Below are 18,876 nucleotides of genomic sequence, written 5' to 3' on the forward strand. Positions count from 1 at the left end.
AGGCATATGAGCTGCAGATTACACACTGTGCATAGATTGTATAGCGGTACCAATCCCTAGCGGCGACCACCAGTGTCTGTTGCAGTGGTTTGAAACAATGTTTTGAGTACAGCCTGGCCCACACTAGCTTGTTGCTTAGCCTGCACATCTACACAATAGTGTTTAGTGAAAGTGTGTGGTGTTGACCATGTAGCTGCTTTGCAGATATCATCTAAGGGGATGTTCCCTAAGAATGCCATGGAAGCCCCTATCTTACGTGTAGAGTGGGCTTTAGGGAGAACAGATAGCGTTCGTTTTGCTTTGTGGTAGCAAATCTGAATGCATTTGACAATCCACCTATCTATCCCAGATTTGGAGATGGGGTTGCCTTTATGTGGTGGTGAGAAGGAAACGAACAGTTGTTTGGTCTTACGAAAGGGTTGTGTTCTCTCGATGTAGTAGAGTAAGGCTCGTTTGACATCTAATGTGTGGAGAGCTCTTTCTGCAACGGTTTGTGGTTGCGAGAAGAATACAGGTAGCTCCACAGATTGGTTTAGGTGAAAAGAAGAAATGACTTTAGGGAGGAATTTTGGATTAGTACGGAGAACAACCTTGTTATGGTGCATTTGCAGAAAAGGTTCTTGAATGGTGAGTGCTTGTATTTCACTGACCCTTCTGAGGGAAGTGATGGCTACAAGAAAGGCAGTTTTCCATGTTAGGAATTGAAGTTCACATTTGTGTAGAGGTTCAAAGGATGGCCACATTAGTCTAGTGAGAACGATATTTAGGTTCCACACAGGTGAGGGTGGCACTCTGGGGGGAATTATTCTTTTGAGTCCTTCCATGAAGGCTTTTATGGCAGGTACTCGAAAGAGTGATATATGTTGCCTGTTTTGCAGGTAAGCTGCTACGGCTGCAAGGTGCAGTCTAATAGACGTGTAGGCTAGATTGCATCTTTGGAGGTGTAGTAAATAGCCTATGATGTGTTGAATGGACACATCTAGGGGATCGAAGTTATTGTTGTGGCAATAGACCACAAAACGTTTCCACTTGGCTGCGTAGCAAGCTCTAGTGGTAGGTCGCCTAGCTTCGCTAATGACATTCATACAGTCAGGAGGAAGATTCAGATAACCGAATTCTAGGATTTCAGGAGCCAGATCGCAAGGTTGAGCTGAGCTGGGTCCGGCTGTCTGATCTCTCCATGGTTCTGGGTTAAGAGGCTTGGAGAGAGGTGTAACTTTTGGTGCGGTACTACAGAGAGTTCCAGCAGTATGGTGTACCACGGTTGTCTGGCCCACGTTGGAGCTACTAGGATGAGAGTGAGGGAGTGTTGTATTTTGCGCACCACTAAGGGAATGAGTGGGAGAGGTGGAAAAGCGTACGCAAATCTGCCTGACCAGTTCATCCATATCGCATTGCCTCTGGACAATGGGTGTGGATATCTGGCGGCGAAGCTTGGGCATTTGGCGTTTTCGTGGGTGGCGAAGAGGTCTATCTGTGGATGCCCCCACATTTGAAAGCACGGGTGAAGAACTTGTGGATGGAGTTCCCACTTGTGGATTTGTTGTGTTTGTCTGCTCAGCAGATCTGCTATAGTGTTCTGGACTCCTGGGACATGTTGGGCTAGGAGGAAGATTTTTTGGGGTATGGCCCATCTCCATATGCTCTGCGCTAGTGGAGAGAGCTGCAGAGAGTGTGTGCCGCCTTGTTTTTGTAAATAGTACATGGCTGTCATGTTGTCTGTGCGGACTAGGACGGCCTTGCCTGATATGTGTGTCTGAAATGCCTTTAGTGCTAAGAATATTGCTAGTAGCTCCAGATAGTTGATGTGGAGCAACTTTTGCGGAGGTGTCCACCTGCCCTGCATGGTGTGATGTGGTAGGTGAGCTCCCCAGCCAGAAAGCGATGTGTTCGCTGTCAGTACTATCTGAGGAACAGGGCCCAGGAACGGTCGCCCTTTGGAAAGGTTTTTGGTGGTCCACTACTGCAGAGAGCGATGGGCACGACCGTCTACCAACACCAGATCTGTCAGTTGACCCTGGGCCTGGTTCCATTGGCGCGCTAAGCATTCTTGGAGAGGACGCATCTGGAGTCTTGCATGAGGTACTATTAATATGAAAGAGGCCATCATTCCTATGAGTTGTATGAACACTCGAGCTGTAAGAGAGTGTTCTGGCTGAAATTTGGCACGTAGGGCCTGAATGTTTGCTATCCTGGCAGGACTGGGGTAGGCTAGCGCTCTTGAGGTGTCTATCGTGGCACCTAGGTATTGCTTTATGTGGGACGGTTGCAGATGGGACTTCGTGTTGTTTACTGTGAAGCCCAGTTGGTGAAGTAGGTGTAAAGTTACGTGAGTGTGTTGTACACACTGGTGGTATGAGCTGGCTTTTATTAGACAGTCGTCCAGGTATGGGAAGACGTGTATGTGTTGTCTTCGCAGATGTGCTGCCATGACCGCTAGGCACTTGGTAAACACTTGCGGTGCTGTGGTGACTCTGAATGGGAGCACTTTGAATTGATAGTGTTGACCGTCCACTACAAACCGGAGATATTTTCTGTGAGTTGTGTGAACGGGTATGTGGAAATAGGCGTCCTTGAGGTCTAGGGTGGCAAGGAAGTCGTTTTGGGAGAGCAGGGGAAGTACCTGCTGAAGTGTGACCATGCGGAAATGGTCTGAATATATATAGTGATTTAGGGGTCTGAGGTCCAGGATGGGCCTTAGAGCGTCGTCCCTTTTTGGTATGAGGAAATATAGGGAGTAAACTCCCATATTTTGTTGTTGGGTAGGAACTGGCTCTATCGCACTCTTTTGTAGGAGGGAGATTAACTCCTGCTTGAGAAGTGACGAATGTTCCTGTGACATTGGGCGGTGTTTTGGTGGAATGTTTGGGGGGGGGGGGATTGATTTTAGTTCAAGGCAATAGCCTGACCGAATTATTTGTGTCACCCATTTGTCTGAGGTTATAGTAGCCCAGACATGAAGGAAATTTTGTAGTCTGCCCCCGACTGGAGTGGGATGGTCTGGGGGGAGTGAAGGGAAGTCATTGTGTAGGAGTGGAGGCAGAGCGGGAGGTATTCGTTTTGCCTCTGCCTTTATTGTTGTTACCCCTGTAGCCACCTCTCTGGTAACCCCTAGTGAAGGTGGATTGTGTAGGGGCTTTATTTGACGTAGAAGCGCTGTCGGAGGAGTAGCCTCTAGATGTGCTTCGAAAGGAAGAACGGCGAAAGGAACGTCTAGGAGGGTGCGACTGTAAGGCTCCCATAGATTTTGCCGTATCGGTGTCTTATTTCATCTTCTCAAGGGCTACGTCTACATTTGGGCCAAAGAGATGTTCTTGGTCAAAGGGGTGGTTAAGGATGGAACCTGTACCTCTGGTTTTAAACCGGAAATGCGCAGCCAGGCATGCCTACGGAGGAGGACGCTGGTGTTAATTGCCCTAGAGGCGGTGTCGGCAACGAGGGCACAGCGTATGGAGGTGTTGGTGATGGTTTTTTCCTCCTGGATTATCTCGTTGGCTCTATTCTTGTACTTGTCAGGGAGGTGCTGCATGATTGCTTCTAGCTCATCATAATGCGCCCTGTCGTATCGTGCTAAAAGCGCTTGTGTGTTCGCAATGCGCCATATGTTGGCCGCCTGAGATGCTGTTTGCTTGCCAGAGGCATCTAGGAGTGTGGACTCTTTATCAGGTGGTGGTGCCTCGCCTGATGCCTGGGAGTTTGCACGTTTCCTTGCAGTGGAGACTACGAGGGAGTCTAGTGGTGCGGGCCCTCTGATGTAGGTGGGGTCTGTAGGGGCAGCCTTATAATCCTTTTCGATAAGGGGGTTGATGACCCTGGCTCTGACCGTGTCTTTAAAGACCTCTGGTGCGTGTTTGATAACACCTTTAAGCATGGGCAGAATGGAAGTGGCCCTGTGGGTGGTATTAAAAGTGTCTAGGAGGAAGTCCTCCTCCACGGGGTCTGTATGGAGATCAACTCCGTGGTAGTGTGCAGCCCTATGTAGCAGCTGGTTAAACCCCATAGTGTCTTCTGGGGGGGGGGGGGGGGGGGGGGTCTTGAAGGGTAAATGTCGTCCTGCAGGACGTTAGGGACGTCTGGGATGTTGTAGTCGTCCCATGGGTCTGGGGAGCCTGTAGGAGTGGGGTCTCCAGTGGGTTGGTCATGGGGCCCCTCCCCTATATCTTCATAGACAAGACATCGTCATCATCCTCATCTGGAGAGGGTGTGGGGGAATGATGAGGTAGGGGAGGTGGAGGAGGAGGTGGTGGAGGAGGGGGTGAGGGTAGTTTCAACGGAGAGGTACCACAATCCCTTTTCTTTGGAGGTGGAGCCGGGGAAGGCTTGTCCAGCGGCCTCTTTTTGATGCTGATCATCAAATGTTCAGTTTTAAGGTCTTTAGTAAGAGTTTTTTGGAGTGGATCGGGCCAAAACAGTTCCTCTGTGAGCGGTCGATCCGTCGGCGTCGAAGGGGTCAGAGCCGGTGGTTTTTTAGTCTTGGAATCATCAGTTCGTTGTTTTGAACTGTGTGGTTTAGACATGTCCGGTTGTTTCCTCGGTTCCGAGATGGCTTTCAGCTTCGAGGTGTGGGTGTCGATGGGTTTGGCTTTCCTGCTCGGTTCCGAAGATGGCGTCGATACCGAGGAGCTAGTGGGTGTCTTCGGCGTCGAGTGTTTTGGTGTGGAAGTCGGCACGGAGGAAGCCATTTTCTTTTTCGGTGCGGAGTGTTTTTCGGCACCGACGACAGGCTGGCTCGAGCCCGAGCTGCCAGAAGGCTTGATGGGCTTCTTAATCGGGCCCGAAAGCAAGGTATGGGAAGCAGTGTCTTTGGTCGTACCTAGGCCTGAGGGCGAAGGCGTGACCGAAGCCTTTTTCGATGCCGTCGAGTGTGGGGGGTGGGGATCGATAGCAGCACTCACGCCCTTCTGGGCCGGAGTGATGTCCTCGACATCCGAGTCGTCGGCTTCGGAGGCGCTGATGGGGCCCTCTTCGGTGTGCTGTTCTTCGGGAACATCGACGCCTTCTCCGAAGAGGTCGTCGGGGATTGCAGTCGACGCGTGTGCCATGGTTCTCCTGGCTCCTCGGTCTCGAATAGTCTTTTTGGACCGGAAGGATTTGCACGCCGGCAGTCTTGAGCCTCGTGTTCTGGAGAGAGGCAGAGGTTGCACACCTCATGGAGATCGGTGTGGGGAAATTTGGACCCACATCGAGGACACTTCTTAAATGGAGTCCTTTCCATGAGCCAGAACCGGAGCGGAGGTAGGCCCGAAGACCTGCGTCGACACCTGGAATCGAAGTTTCTTGATGAGTCGCTTCGAGTGGGGAGATAGCGATCAATACCGCGGAAGGGAAGGATTGCGCGCCGATGAGAAGAACTGTAACTGGAACAGTTCGGAACCGGTGCGCGAAGAACACATCCGAGCCCGATGGCGGAAAAAAAACTATCTGAGGATGGAGCCGAAGCCCATGCGCAATACGATCCAAAGGAAGAGTCGCATACCTCGTGACTTCCAAAGACTTTCCAAGAGAAAAACAACTGCGGCATCCGGGCCCAACACCAGATGGCGCTCTATGCACAGTGTGTAATCTGCAGCTCATATGCCTCGAACATAGATTTCTTAAGGGCATTACTCACCTTTTTCCTCCTATTCCTTTCGTAATGCCCCAGTTGGACTTGAATCTTGTCTTGACTTGTCTTATGTGTGCTCCTTTCGAGGCACTACATAATTGTCCACTCAGACTCTTGACTTGAAAGACTGCCTTTCTGGTTGCTCGCAGGGTGAGTGAGCTTCAGGCTCGGTCTTCTCCTCCACACTAGACCTTCTTTTCTTCCCAAAGTAGTTACCACTTTCCACATAGGACAGACCATCACTTTGCCCACCTTCTTCCCGCCCCCGCATCCTTCCAAGGAAGAGGAGAGACTCCACTGTCTGGAACCAAATTGTGCGTTATAATTATTTCTGGATCGCACAAAACAATTCCGGGTGGACAATCAACTCTTTGTTGGCTATGTGGGCGCCAAGAAATGTCAGGGCATGCAAAAACGGACCATCTCTCGATGGTTCGTCCTTTGCATTAAAATGTGCTATTTCTTGGCGAAAAAGGAGCCTCCGGTAGCACTGCTCGCCCATTCCACCAGGGTGACATCAGCCACTACTGCTTTGGGACGTGGAGTCCCTCTTTGTGACATCTGCCAGGCAGCCACATGGGCATCACTGCACACGTTCACTAAACATTACTGCCTGGATAGTCAAGTCCGGAGAGACAGCTTCTTTGGCCTGTCAATTTTCCAGGACTTTCTGGTGTGAACTTGGTTCGCAGACCCACCTCCACGGTTGGTATTGCTGGGGTATCTATTCTAAGGTAAGGAATCTATAAGTATTAGTCTCTTTCAGATGAACAAGTTACTTTCCTTCGGTAACGATATATCTGTAAGAGACATATATTAGTTCTAGATTCCTTACCGCCCCACCCATCCTCCCCGTTCTGCGAACTGACTTCTAGACTAAGGGACTCCCCATTCAGGGCCATAGTTTTGTTTCACCAGTGGTCAGTGTCTTGCATGGCTCTGCTCTTCTGGTGTGGAAAGTTGTGTAAAGAACTGATATCAGCACGCAGGGGCAGCGTCTAAACAGATACTGTGACGTCATTCCGGCGATCAAGACGCCAATGACGAACGCATTGTCAACCGACGCCACCTACCGACGCGCAGGGGTACTGCTGAAGAAAAATTCCCTGGATCCAGTCGGACGCCTGGAGGTAATTCTAAGGTATCTATTTCTACGGTAAGGAGTCTATAAATAATAGTCCTTTTTAGTTAGATGCTTACAGGATGATCTTCCATGTGGATGATGCAGATGTCTGAAACTACGTTTTTAGGGCTGTCTGGTCTACCATAACCTGCTGACAGGCTAAGATATCCACACAATAGTGCTTTGTGAATGTGTGTGGGGTGGATGCCTTACATAAGTCTGAAAGCTGGATATTACCAATAAAGGCCATGATTGCTGCTTTCTTGTGTGTAGTGTGTGCCGGTGGTTACAAGGAGGGCTCTTTTTGTTTTAGAGCTGCATGTTTAGATGCACTTGACTATCCATCTGTCAAAACAAGCCTTAGAAACAGGCTGGCTTTGTGGGTTTTTGCAAAGGGTGCAAACAATTGATCAGACCTCCATAAAGGCTTTGAAGACTGGGTTGCAAAAGAAGGAGTGTTGTTCAGTGTTTTGCATGTATACAGCCAAGACAGCAAGATGTAGATGCATATAAGCGTAGGCAAGGACTGACATGTGTACATGGAGAAGATAAATGATATCCTGAACACTAAGTTTAAGAGGGTCCGGGTGACTGGAGATATAATAGTGGACAAACCTCTTTCATTTTGCAGCAGAGTAGGCCAGTTACGAGATTTGCGCAGAATCTCTGAGCATTCTTGAGTGAGACTATTTTTAACACATCAGGGGCCAGATTGCTAGATTTAGCTGCTTGGGGTCTCAGTGCCTAAGATTCCTGACTAATTCATCCATAGTGCATTGCCCCTAGAGTGTAGATACCTGAAGGTGAAGCCTGGGAGTTTTGCATTTTAAGAAATGACAAACAGATCTATCTGTGGAGTGCCCTTGTGTTGAAAGTACTCGAGTAGGGCTTGTGCATGTGGAGTTCCAACTTGTGGACTTGGTGCTGCATCCTGGTGAGCACGTCTGCCAGGTTATTATCCACCCTTCCAGTAGGTGAATGCAGTGGCAGGGAGCCCAGTGCGAAGTCTCATGTGCTAGCACAGAGACTAAAGGAGTGTGTGTGCCGCCCCACTTCAGAAGATAATACAAGACAGTCATGTTATGTGCCTTGATAAAGACTACCTTGTGCCGAATTACATGAATGAGGACCTTGACAGAAAGGCGTATGAGTAGCAGCACAAGGGAGTTGATGTGCCACCCAGGTGACTGAGAAAGCCACATCCCCCTGACTTTTATCTTGAAATATGTATTTATTCACTAATTATTATTTTATTGATAAATGTTATTTGTCCATTATGGCCTCTTGGCAGGAAAAGCTTTTTGATGATGATAATGTCCACTAAGGAATGGGCTTTTGACATCAGGGCGAGGCCCAATGTTCACAGCAGCTGAATGGTGGTCAGAAAAGCCTCCCAGTGCTCGTCTGAGCAAGGTTCCTCTACTGAGCCAATAATTGAGATACAAGATTTAAACTGGTAATGTTGGGACGATAAGTATAAAGTGTAGATAACTTGTGTGGCACAGGTGAAATGAAACACTGAAGTAAGCATCCTCTAGGTCAATGGAAGCAAAGAAATTGAAGATTTCCTATATGGAAAACAGGTTTCTTTACATATTTGTTGAGTTATTTCATGGTTTTTCTTTTTTGCACTTATTCATCTCCAAGCTGATTGTGTCCATGACAGACAAGCACTTACACACACAATCACTCAGCCGAAATTCCCTAGATGAGGTGCTGGCATGACAGTGGAGGCTCTGCTGGAATTCTCACCTCCCTTTCCAAATGGGCAACATTGCTAAAAGTCAATCTGATCATTATTCCACACAACCTGACAGACCGTGAGTGAGTGGTCTTTGACAGGATCACAGGAAGACAAACCCAGAGAACAACACAACTACTGCACTCCGAAACACCCTCTTACCTAGAGTCCCACAAGACTCCCTAGCTCCTCTAATGTTCTTTGTGTCTTAGTTTAAGCTGTGGTAAGATCATGCTGCTTGGTAAGTATGCAGTAAGGAGAACATATGCAACTTCCATAAGAGGATTTGGAGCAGGACTCATGGCACACTCCTGTTGATGAATTATCCAACCAACATCTGAGCATCATCTTAAATAATATAATTCGCTTTGTGTTTAAATAAAAAGTACTCAAATATTTTGGATTAGTAAAGCTGCACTACAACAAATATTGATGTTTCTCTGGAATCACTTTGACGACTCCCAACAAAGCTGTTGTACTCATGTCTCAACTACTAAAACTTTATCAGATGTTGGAAGTTATTTATTTTCATTTGGAATAAAAGTATGTGGTTATCCCTAAGGCTGTCTTGTCACTAATTCTACGGAACAGAGGAAGACAGACCAGGCTAGTTACTAAAAAGCTGTTTTTCAACGTATCACATCAGTCTCAAATTGCTTCACTACGCTAGCTCCTACATAAAGTAAACATCACATTGTTATCAAACTATACCCATAAAGATGTGCATATATAGTTTAAAAACAGATTTCTCGAAGCAAAGATCAACTAACTGTAAAATCACAACAATGTTCTTAATAACACCCAGTAGCTTTAAACAGAACCCTGATTGCATCAATGCTTTAAAATCACTTCTACTTCCACATGCACTTACTCTGTCTCACTACTAAGTCTATCTATTGATCATCTGATCAGAAAATGAGTAGAACCTTACTTCACAGAAGCTTTCAGCTCCACACCTAATATGCCCTAACAAAGATGCCTAACTTTGCACTCTACACTGTTAACTGCTGAAAAGGTTTAGGTATTAACTTAAATGAAATCCTTTTTTCCCAGACTATATCCTTATAGGCAACTGTAAAGTGAGTGTTAATAAACGGAACAAGACGATGACAGACATCCAGACCACTTCGATTGTTTAGGCAACCTACATTGTCCATAAATATCTAATTTGTAACACTTTTTCTTAAACCTTTTAGAACAACTATTTTTTTTAATCTATTTTGCCTCACCTAGCATAGGGTGGTATGCATAAGAACCCTTATAAGTAATCGCTCTGAAGAACCAGTTTAACAGGTAAGCACTAAACCATTCTGCATTATGATCTTTTATGGCTCTGAATACTTTGCATGGTTTCCGTGAAAGGTCGGGAGGAGCGGGTGACATGTGAAGGTAGCTTTTATCAGTAGACTGCTCAATGCTCCCTGTACTGGAAGCGCATACTGGCAAATCAGAACACTAGCAACCGTGCCTTGCAGGATGTGCATAAATCATGACGCTGTTCATATTTGCTCCTACTGAAGCTGATCACATTTAGCTCTTTTTAGTCATATTGTCATTATGACTATCTGCTATTGTATTATTAATTCAGCATTTCCGCCTTACCTTTTATGTAAGTGCACCCTTATGCTGGTAACATAGTTCTGGTACTTAAATATTTACAACCAGTACAACAGTTACACCCTCATATTTGAGGGCAAAATTATATTTCTTATAAGACAGCAATTTTAAATAAATGCTTCAATCAAAAACAGACTTGACACTGATCATTGGAATATACAGCAAGTTGCCCTTAGCTCCCCAGTATTATAGGATGCATGTAATTATGCAGATAGCTCAAATCTTTAGTCTTGTCTTTGTATTACTTAAGTACTCATTTTATATCACATATGCATGGATTGCTGTTCTAGGGCTGTTCATTTAGTAAAATAAAGTCAGATATACTGTCTGTTTTAAGTGGAATTCTGTAGAACAGCATTCATTTAAAAAAAGACCATGAACAGCTCAATCAAAAAAGCATTTAGCAGCTTAACTTGCCAAGTGTTTGAGCTATTAAAAAGGCTTTTTTTCCACAACACACATTTAAGCTATGACTTTTACATTTTTTGAGGAAGAACACATTCATTTAAGGAGCATAAAATTAACCTGCCGTGTCGAACTTGCTTTCTACTTAGCGAAAACGCCTTTGATAAGTAACAGCAGGCACTGGACTCTCTAAGAAGAATATTGTAAACCAGTCCTTGCCAATTAGGACACACACAGTAGCACTGATTTCTCAATAGAACAGATGCGGAATCTTCTATTTGAAAGCTTTTGCCATCTTCTGGGAGGTCTCTTTGCTTCTTCCAAGACAGGAATGCATGGTGGCCCACGTACTGAAGGGCTGCAGGTTTTAGGTTTCCAAGGTCTAAAACGTTAGCGTGTGGTGAAATATTCCACATTCAAAGCACTGTAGCATCCAGAGGGGTCATGCTGATGGGTTTAACAGCTCTGCGTTCCACCACTAGCAAGACCAGATGGGAGTGGTTTAAATAATCCTGGCTTGAAACTATATGAATGTCTACAATCATGTAAGGATGAGAGGGATCAAAAGAAATGCGGAAATTTAACATTAGTTTCCACACAGTCAATAGAGCATTCCCCTTACTATCTCTCTTCTGAAAACCAGGACACAAAGTCTAGGCGCTTTTAGTAATCTGCTATATGGAACACCATGATCTTTGGAAAACCACAAGTCATTTGTAACATATGAGTTTGTAGTCCACTAGCATTTGCGAACAGTGTCTATGATGGAATTTTATTCCACTGGAAGATGTGTCGTGAGAGAGTAAGTACCTACTTCAGAGCCCAGTTTCAAGAATGTGGGAATCTTTTGAAAGAGGATGTAAACTCAGTCAATCCCATTTTTTTTTTTCATCTTATTTTTTTTTTACTAATCTTCAGCATTTTCTAGAAAAGTATATGCAATTAATAAAAGGGACCCAAAAAACACAACACTGAAATCCACCATTTCCAAGTTTCAGACACAAATCCCAGCCAAAACCCTCCCTGTACAGCACCATAAGTGCCATCATAATTGGCTCGAAAGGAGGACAGACTGAGTTTCTACATGAGCTGAAAGCGAATCAACAGTCAATTAAAATCACATAAAATATTGACATTAACAAGAATATAAATTTAGATAGCCAGCTACCCTAGACAAAGATACTATATGCATATGTCCGATTAGCTATCATCAACTTTTGAATTCACAAACAAGCTCTGATCCCCAAGACTAAACATTTACTTTCCACAAGGCTTCCATATATTAGATTGTCTTTAACTCAGATTTACAAGGGAATCAAATCACTTCTATAAGTCACTGCTAAATGCAAGATCCTCACCGAGGCCACATTAACTGGGGGGATATGTATCAATCTAGTAGACTGTAGATCCTGTAAAACTCTCTACAGTAAAAAAAAAACTTGAATGTCATTTATCACAGCACTCAGTCCATTCTTCACTCCCCAGTACCACATGGTGTATTAATATTCAGGGTGGACAGGCAAATCAAACAAGGTGAGGCATAACAATCACTCACAGCAAATAAATCAAATGCTCACCAATTGTCTCTTACCCCTACTCATCCTTTGAATGACTCAAGATTATTTACTCTTTTTGCTATCTTACATCCACTACTTACACATCTGGCATCCCCCAAAGCAAAAAAAGAACAGAAATGAAGTTCAGATTAATTTTCTATGAATCAAAAGTTACTTCTGATTAACAGCTTCCTATGCGATTTCAGACAGACTAGAGCAACATTAATTAAACACTTTACAATTACCTCAAGTCTCTCTTGCAAGATCAAGACCTTCATTAACACTTGCCCCGTCTGACCCACAATAAACGCTGGATCCTGGACCTAATCACTATCACCCACAAATAAATCAATTGCCTTCTCCCCATTGAGAGTAGACTGCTCTGATAATTTCCATTTCTATTCAAGCTAATCACCCAAAACCTAGCCTCTCCAAATAAAACTCCTCAGGAAATCTAGAAATGATCTCTGAAGCATCTTACAGACTCTGCTACTGAAGAGTATATCATACCAAAACGGTTTCAAAGTGCCCACACAAATGACCTAATATGTAGTCTAACTGCATACAATAAAATCACAACCTCTGCTGTTGACATCTCTTAAGCTAAAACGGTTACACCAGAAACACAGTCAGCCATGGTTCTAAGTAGCCCTGAATAAAAAGGAAGCAACATTAGAAAACTGTAAAGAGACTGGTGGTACTTCAAATCTTCAACCATATTCATACAACTTAAATCTCTAAGAAAAACCACAAGCTTGGAACAACCAAAGCCAAGTTTTTTCAAGACCAGTTTAACTAGTCATACAACCAGGCAAGTTCTCCATTTTGGTACAGTAATTCAAACATCTCTTACACAGTCTAGCTGTACACAGTTCTTCAACCAACAAGTGTGACAAATTCCGAACCCACCTAATCACTCCTCACTTATCAGGGCCTCCACAATCTAAAACCACCAGGGTCAAGTCACACTCATGACCTTAGACGAGATTACCAAGATAATTAAGAATTTAAACCAAACTCCTATTGCTAGGATCTTTGTTAATTAACCCATATTTTGCCCGACACCGATGGATGACCATTTCATCTACCGTCCGGCTCCGATTATTCCCCCTGTTTATCAGGGGAGGGCTTGGACCAGGTTCCCTTCAGAACGTCCACTAGTGCATCATTGAACTGCAGCAGAGGCTCCAAGGAGCTTGCTGACGGCTGAAGCACTTCAGTGAGGAGGTTAGTCCTCACGGCCACAGCAGGCAACTCCAGCCCAAGGGCTTCGGCCGCCTTGCGCAGCACCACTGAAAATGCAGCACCTTCCTCCGAAGCCACAGTCGGAGGAGAGTTGAAACCAGTGTCCGGGGAGGTGTCCAGACCACTGGCATCCCCCAGCTCATCTGCCCAGTCCTGAGATAAGTTGGCCTGCATGGCCAGAGGGTCCTCAGACCCCTCCCAGTCACCCCCGTCATCCGATTCCTGATAAACAGGCCGGGGCTGAACCGGGGAACGCCGTCGTCCGGAGACGGCGCCGGGGGTGGAACCGGTGTCGGCGCCGGCGGAGGAGGCGTCGTGAGGTTGACCGGCACCAACTGAGATCCAGGCCTGGATCCCACGAGGAACTGCGGTGTCGGGACGATGTCGACGACGGGGCCGGAGCCGCCGGCTCGCCCAGTCGAGCCCGCGGGGCCCAAATGCACGCTGGCAGGTGTCAACGGCAGAGCCAGGCCCCTCATGGCCGAGAGGAAGGCACTGATCTCCGCCGAAGTCGCGTCAGACCCAGGGACCGGTGGGTATGGGAACGGACGCGGCTCCTGCGGCTCCGACGGAGCCGCAGGGGTGGTACCACCCGGACCCTCGACCGAGTCGCGCGACCGGCGAGGGGAGTCCGAAGAGCGGTGTCGCCTCTTGGACTTCTTAGCATGCTTCGACTTACCTGAAGACTTCGATCCCGACGAGCGGTGGTGGTGGCTGCGGCTGCGCGACCGGTCCTTCGACCTCCTGGACCGGGACCGTGAACGGCGCGGAGCCGAGTGTCGGAGCTCGAGAAGCTTACGGGACCGCACCCGCCTAGCCTTCGAGGTCAAGGCCTGGCAGTCGAGGCACGACTCCGCATCGTGGTCGGCCCCCAGACAATAAAGGCACCGGCGGTGGTGGTCCGGCACCGACATCAGTCAATGACAGGAGTCACAGGCTTTAAAACCAGGCATCTTACCGGCACCAGTTCGAATCGAGTAGACACAAGAGTCCAAAAAGTTTTAGTCAAAAAGTGACTAAAGGGGTAAGCTCTTCCCGAATCGGCGCGGTCTGGCACGCAAAAAAGAACGGACGTCAGCGCGCGAGGGCGGCGTCTAAGTACTCCGACGACGTCATTCCGGCGCACGACGCCGACGACAAGACGCGGAGCCGCAGACGACGCCTAGCGACGCGCAAGGGGTATTGCTGACGAAAAATCTTTCCGGATCCAGCCGGACGCCTGGGGATATTCTAAGGTGAGGAATCTAACTAACGTGTTTCTTTCAGATACACTAAATAGTTGGGGACCATTTACTGCCTCTTCGCCCCCTACGCAACCCGACCAATCTAAAATCATTGGACGAAAAAATAACTGCTAATGACATGGGTCAAAACAGCGTACAACCATGCATAACTCTATGGCTCCACCAAGCATACACTAACAAGACTGCGGCCACCAGTCACCGCAAGGTAGTGGCCACCCTTGCCACTGACCACTTCAGCATAATATACCTGCTGGGAGAAGACCTGACCCCTGCCAGAAATCAGGACCCTCATAACCCCAGACAGGTCCACCAATTGGCTTCTGACTCTTCCCGTGGGAAGGTAGAGTGCAACTGCCTGGTCCATGCATAACCCTGAAGGAAGAGGAATAGGGAAAGAGCATGAAGCCTCACATTGACTGCCTGGTCCATGCATAACCCTGATGGAAGAGGAATAGGGAAAGAGCGTGAAGTCTCACATTAACTGCCTGGTCCATGCATAACCCTGAAAGAAGAGGAATAGGGAAAGAGCTTGAAGCCTCACATTGACTGCCTGGTCCATGCATAACCCTGATGGAAGAGGAATAGGGAAAGAGCGTGAAGCCTCACATTAACTGCCTGGTCCATGCATAACCCTGAAAGAAGAGGAATAGGGAAAGAGCGTGAAGCCTCACATTACAGCCTCTGAGCCTGCCAAATCCAACAGAAGGTGCATGAATTTTATACTACAGAACGAGTAAGACTTCCATCTTACATGGAGGCCTGTCTGAGCGAGCCACAGCATGTATGCCAGGATGTTCTGAAGGGCTTCTCATCCTGCAAAGCACTAATGCTACGCAAACTCTATTACAGATAGCAATGAAGAGCCACATATAACCATGCTCAAGTACTTCAATCAACTGCACCAATCACTGTGTGCTGAATAATATTACATTGAAAATGTGTTCTGAATCCTCAAAGTGAGGTGGTTACTAGCAGACTTGTAAAACAAGGTCATACACTAATTATCAACATCAAGAAAATAATCTGACAAAAGATTCCCATTTACAAGGCCTGGCTTGACAGCGCAGCCGTAAACAGACAATTATGTGTGCATCACTAAAGAGAGTCTTTGGCTCCGCCCACATTTTGAGAGCCAGAAGTACACGTTTTGATTGGGCAGACATTATAGGCGTCCACAAAAAAAATGCTTTTTCTCCACACAGCTATTTTTTTTATCCAGCTGCCTAAGTTTGAACTTTCAGGGGTACACATGACACTGAAATGCTATAGAACATAACTAGATCATTTATGTTGTTTTTCTCTGGCAGTAGCACAGATGGGGGAGGGGGCAGTTATTAACGTACATGGATTTTTAGGTCTGCCTTGACAGTGCAACTGTCACCTGACCTGACCTAACCTACACCAATATTATTCTAAAGTTATTGGCTTCCACACAAATACATAGCATATCCATGCTACTTACTTGTAATGCTTCACATCAATGCACAACGTTCCTTTAAAGCCAAACCTATTGGCATTGCCAATACTTGTCAAACAAGTCCGCTGAAGGAATACTTCAAATGTGACACCCGACCATTCCATTACTCAGAGCCTCTCTGAGTGGGTACACAGTTCTGCATTTTGAAGTTCTGCAGAGACTGACTAATGTTGACAATTTCATGAGAGGTAAAGACATTGTTAAATTATGAGCAGAAGGTGCATTTCTACTTCCTGGGCTAATGAATGATGGCAAGGAAGAGACATGAAGCATTGACAGTCTGGTGCATGTAATGATGAAAAACTTAGTTGGTTTTCTCTTTCTAGTTAGAGGCCAGGGTTAGGCCAAAGAAGGGAAGAGACAAATTCAAGAAAAGCACTTAGAAAAAGTCCAAGCTGTAACCTGCGAAAATGAAGTCTAGTTAGATACCCGTTCATGTCAGTCTAACATTCCTCATCAGCGACCTGCCCTTTTTACAAATGCAAATTTATTAACCACTTTTTTAGCTTCAATTAAATATTTACACTTCACAATCAAGTATTGACTATAAAGATAGCAACTTCATACTGTGCATTTATGTAATGAAACTACAATTAGCAATGTGTTTGTCATCAACTGCAAAACTGCGTTTTCATGTGAGGAATCCTAATTTTGAGTGAGGAAGCTATTTTTGGATCAATGTACATTTCTAGAAGACTATACAGAGAAAAGAATGACGGATATATGACTTGCACAAATATTTAATAAAATATTCAACTCAAAACATTATAACTGCTAATTTAAGTGTTGACTATGTACAATTGCTTAGTGCAAATTGCTATCAGTAAACTCTTACCTGTTCAGGGCTGGCTGTTATTGGACCCCCTGCAGACAAGGGAGGGGCCTGGGGTGGTGTGTAGGGTAATGCTGATGGTGATGAGGAGGTTGAATACGAGTTGGTGTTCTTTTTCTGTTGTGGCTGCGGCTTGTGCATGGTTGCTGCTGGATCTACTTCTGGGACACTCTGCCACACCAACAGGGACAAAAAATACAAGAGCAGGAATATATAGATACCCTTTCAGCTTTTTCAAAGTTCAAACAACAAACAGTAGTGTTATATGTAGTTAAGTCATTCAAGACCCATCTAGTCAATGGGCAACTATAGCGGACAGCATTGCGAATTGTCTTCAACATGGATCACAACAGAAAAGCTGGGCCCTAATGTCCTTCCATGTAAGTTAGGAAAGGAGCTGGTTGCTAGAGAGGGATACTTCTGAAGGTGGGCCCTATAAAGACTTTGCATATCAGCCTTCCATAAGGAACCCTTCTCCTGACAATGTTTCTTTCAGTGCTTGGAAACAAGGCTTGCATTTGGGTCCTATAAAACCTCGTGCCCATAAATGAGATAATTCTGTCAAAATGAAGTCAAACTAACTCCAGTAGTCCCAATTTAATGGCTAGTATAGTCAGTCGTAGCTAGAACTTCCAAATAGCATTTTAACGGATCATACGGGAAAGAGGATCTGGTCGCTAAGATCTTTATTGGAGTCGTATAGGATTTGTTTTTGGTTCCATTTTTATGTGCAGTTTATTTGCAATGTAAAGATCAAACAACACGAACAGAACTTCTACTAAAGACAACATGCACATTCCATCAATGAAATTAAGTGACATATTTTGCTGTATCATTGTATTATAAAGCAATAGTCTAAAGCAGAATACTAAAAATGATTTTTGCTAGCAGCAAATGTCAATATCACCAACCAAAAGGAAAAAAAGGTTCTTGGTACAGTACGGAGGATATCAGGACTCCATCCTAGCATATAAAGCACTTCTATGCAAGATCTGACCTTGATCCTTTTTTTTTTTTTTTTTTTTTTTTTTTTTTTAATTGTCTGCGAAAAGCTGGAGCTTGTTAACAGGACTTTCTAATTATTGAAAATACATGGATCCATTTCCCCCTTCATTTTGTTTCTTCTATAAGGTAAGAACAACTTGATGAACAATGAAATAAGAACAGAGAGCTTAGCAAACCTTTGTTTCAAAGAGACGGTGGCCATGCATTTTTTATAACATCTGCAACAGCCGCAGGAGAGTAGTCTGTCTCATTGAAAGAGACTTGAAAGGTTGCAGCGGTGTTTAGAATGTTTTCTGAAAATGTGATTCAATCAATACAGAACAAGCATTTGCAATGCAATAGGTCTCGCATTAGGAAAGTTTGAGCTATTGGTATTGTAAATGCCAAATTTTGTATTTATGTGTTGGTTTTGAAAATAGCTAAATTAATAGCTTTGTCATTTACAATTCCAATAGTTTTAACTTTCGCACCAAATACATAGCACCGACAAACATTGACCGAAAACAAAAAAGAAATGCTTAAAATGCGTTTTGGAAACGTTTTGTTCCTGTAACGTTTGTGACTTTTTTAAAAAAGTGAAAATGCATCTACTGACATCGGACAAAATAGGGGGCAGTGTGTAAGAGGGCAGTGTGTGAGGGGGCATTGTATGAGAGCAGTGTGAGTGTGTAAGGGTGCGGGCTGTGTGTGTGTGCGGGGAGTAATGGTGCAGTGTGTGTGGCCTAAAGTAGTGCAAGTGGGTAATGTGTGAGGGTGCAGTGTATAGGGGCAGTGTGTCAGTAGGGCAGTGTGAGGGGGGTGCAGAGTGTGAGGGGGGTGCAGAGTGTGAGGGGGTGCAGAGTGTGAGGGGGGTGCAGAGTGTGAGGGGGTGCAGCATAAGAGGGGGGTGCAGAGTAAGAGGGGGGTGCAGAGTAAGAGGGGGGTGCAGAGTAAGAGGGTGTGTGCAGAGTGGGGGGTGCAGAGTGGGGGGTGCAGAGTGGGGGGGTGCAGAGTGGGGGGGTGCAGAGTGGGGGGGTGCAGAGTGTG

At 45.6% G+C, this 18,876-nt stretch overlaps 1 protein-coding gene across 10 annotated transcripts in view; it reads right to left on the reverse strand.

Annotated features, from left to right (window-relative positions):
* Positions 1-18,876, reverse strand: part of TOM1L2 (target of myb1 like 2 membrane trafficking protein) — a 429,404-nt gene that overhangs the window by 189,766 nt on the left and 220,762 nt on the right. For 5 of the 10 annotated variants that reach the window (XM_085628956.1, XM_085628954.1, XM_085628952.1 and 2 more), the window contains exon 6: positions 16,849-17,016. In XM_085628956.1, the coding sequence (XP_085485082.1) occupies positions 16,849-17,016 (168 nt within the window). Of the gene's footprint in view, positions 1-16,848; positions 17,024-18,876 lie in introns of all 10 variants that reach the window. The other 5 variants (XM_085628953.1, XM_085628955.1, XM_085628951.1 and 2 more) reach the window with 1 other exon arrangement.

The sequence above is a fragment of the Triturus cristatus genome, chromosome 10, assembly GCF_964204655.1.
Source record: "Triturus cristatus chromosome 10, aTriCri1.1, whole genome shotgun sequence".
Taxonomy (NCBI): domain Eukaryota; kingdom Metazoa; phylum Chordata; class Amphibia; order Caudata; family Salamandridae; genus Triturus; species Triturus cristatus.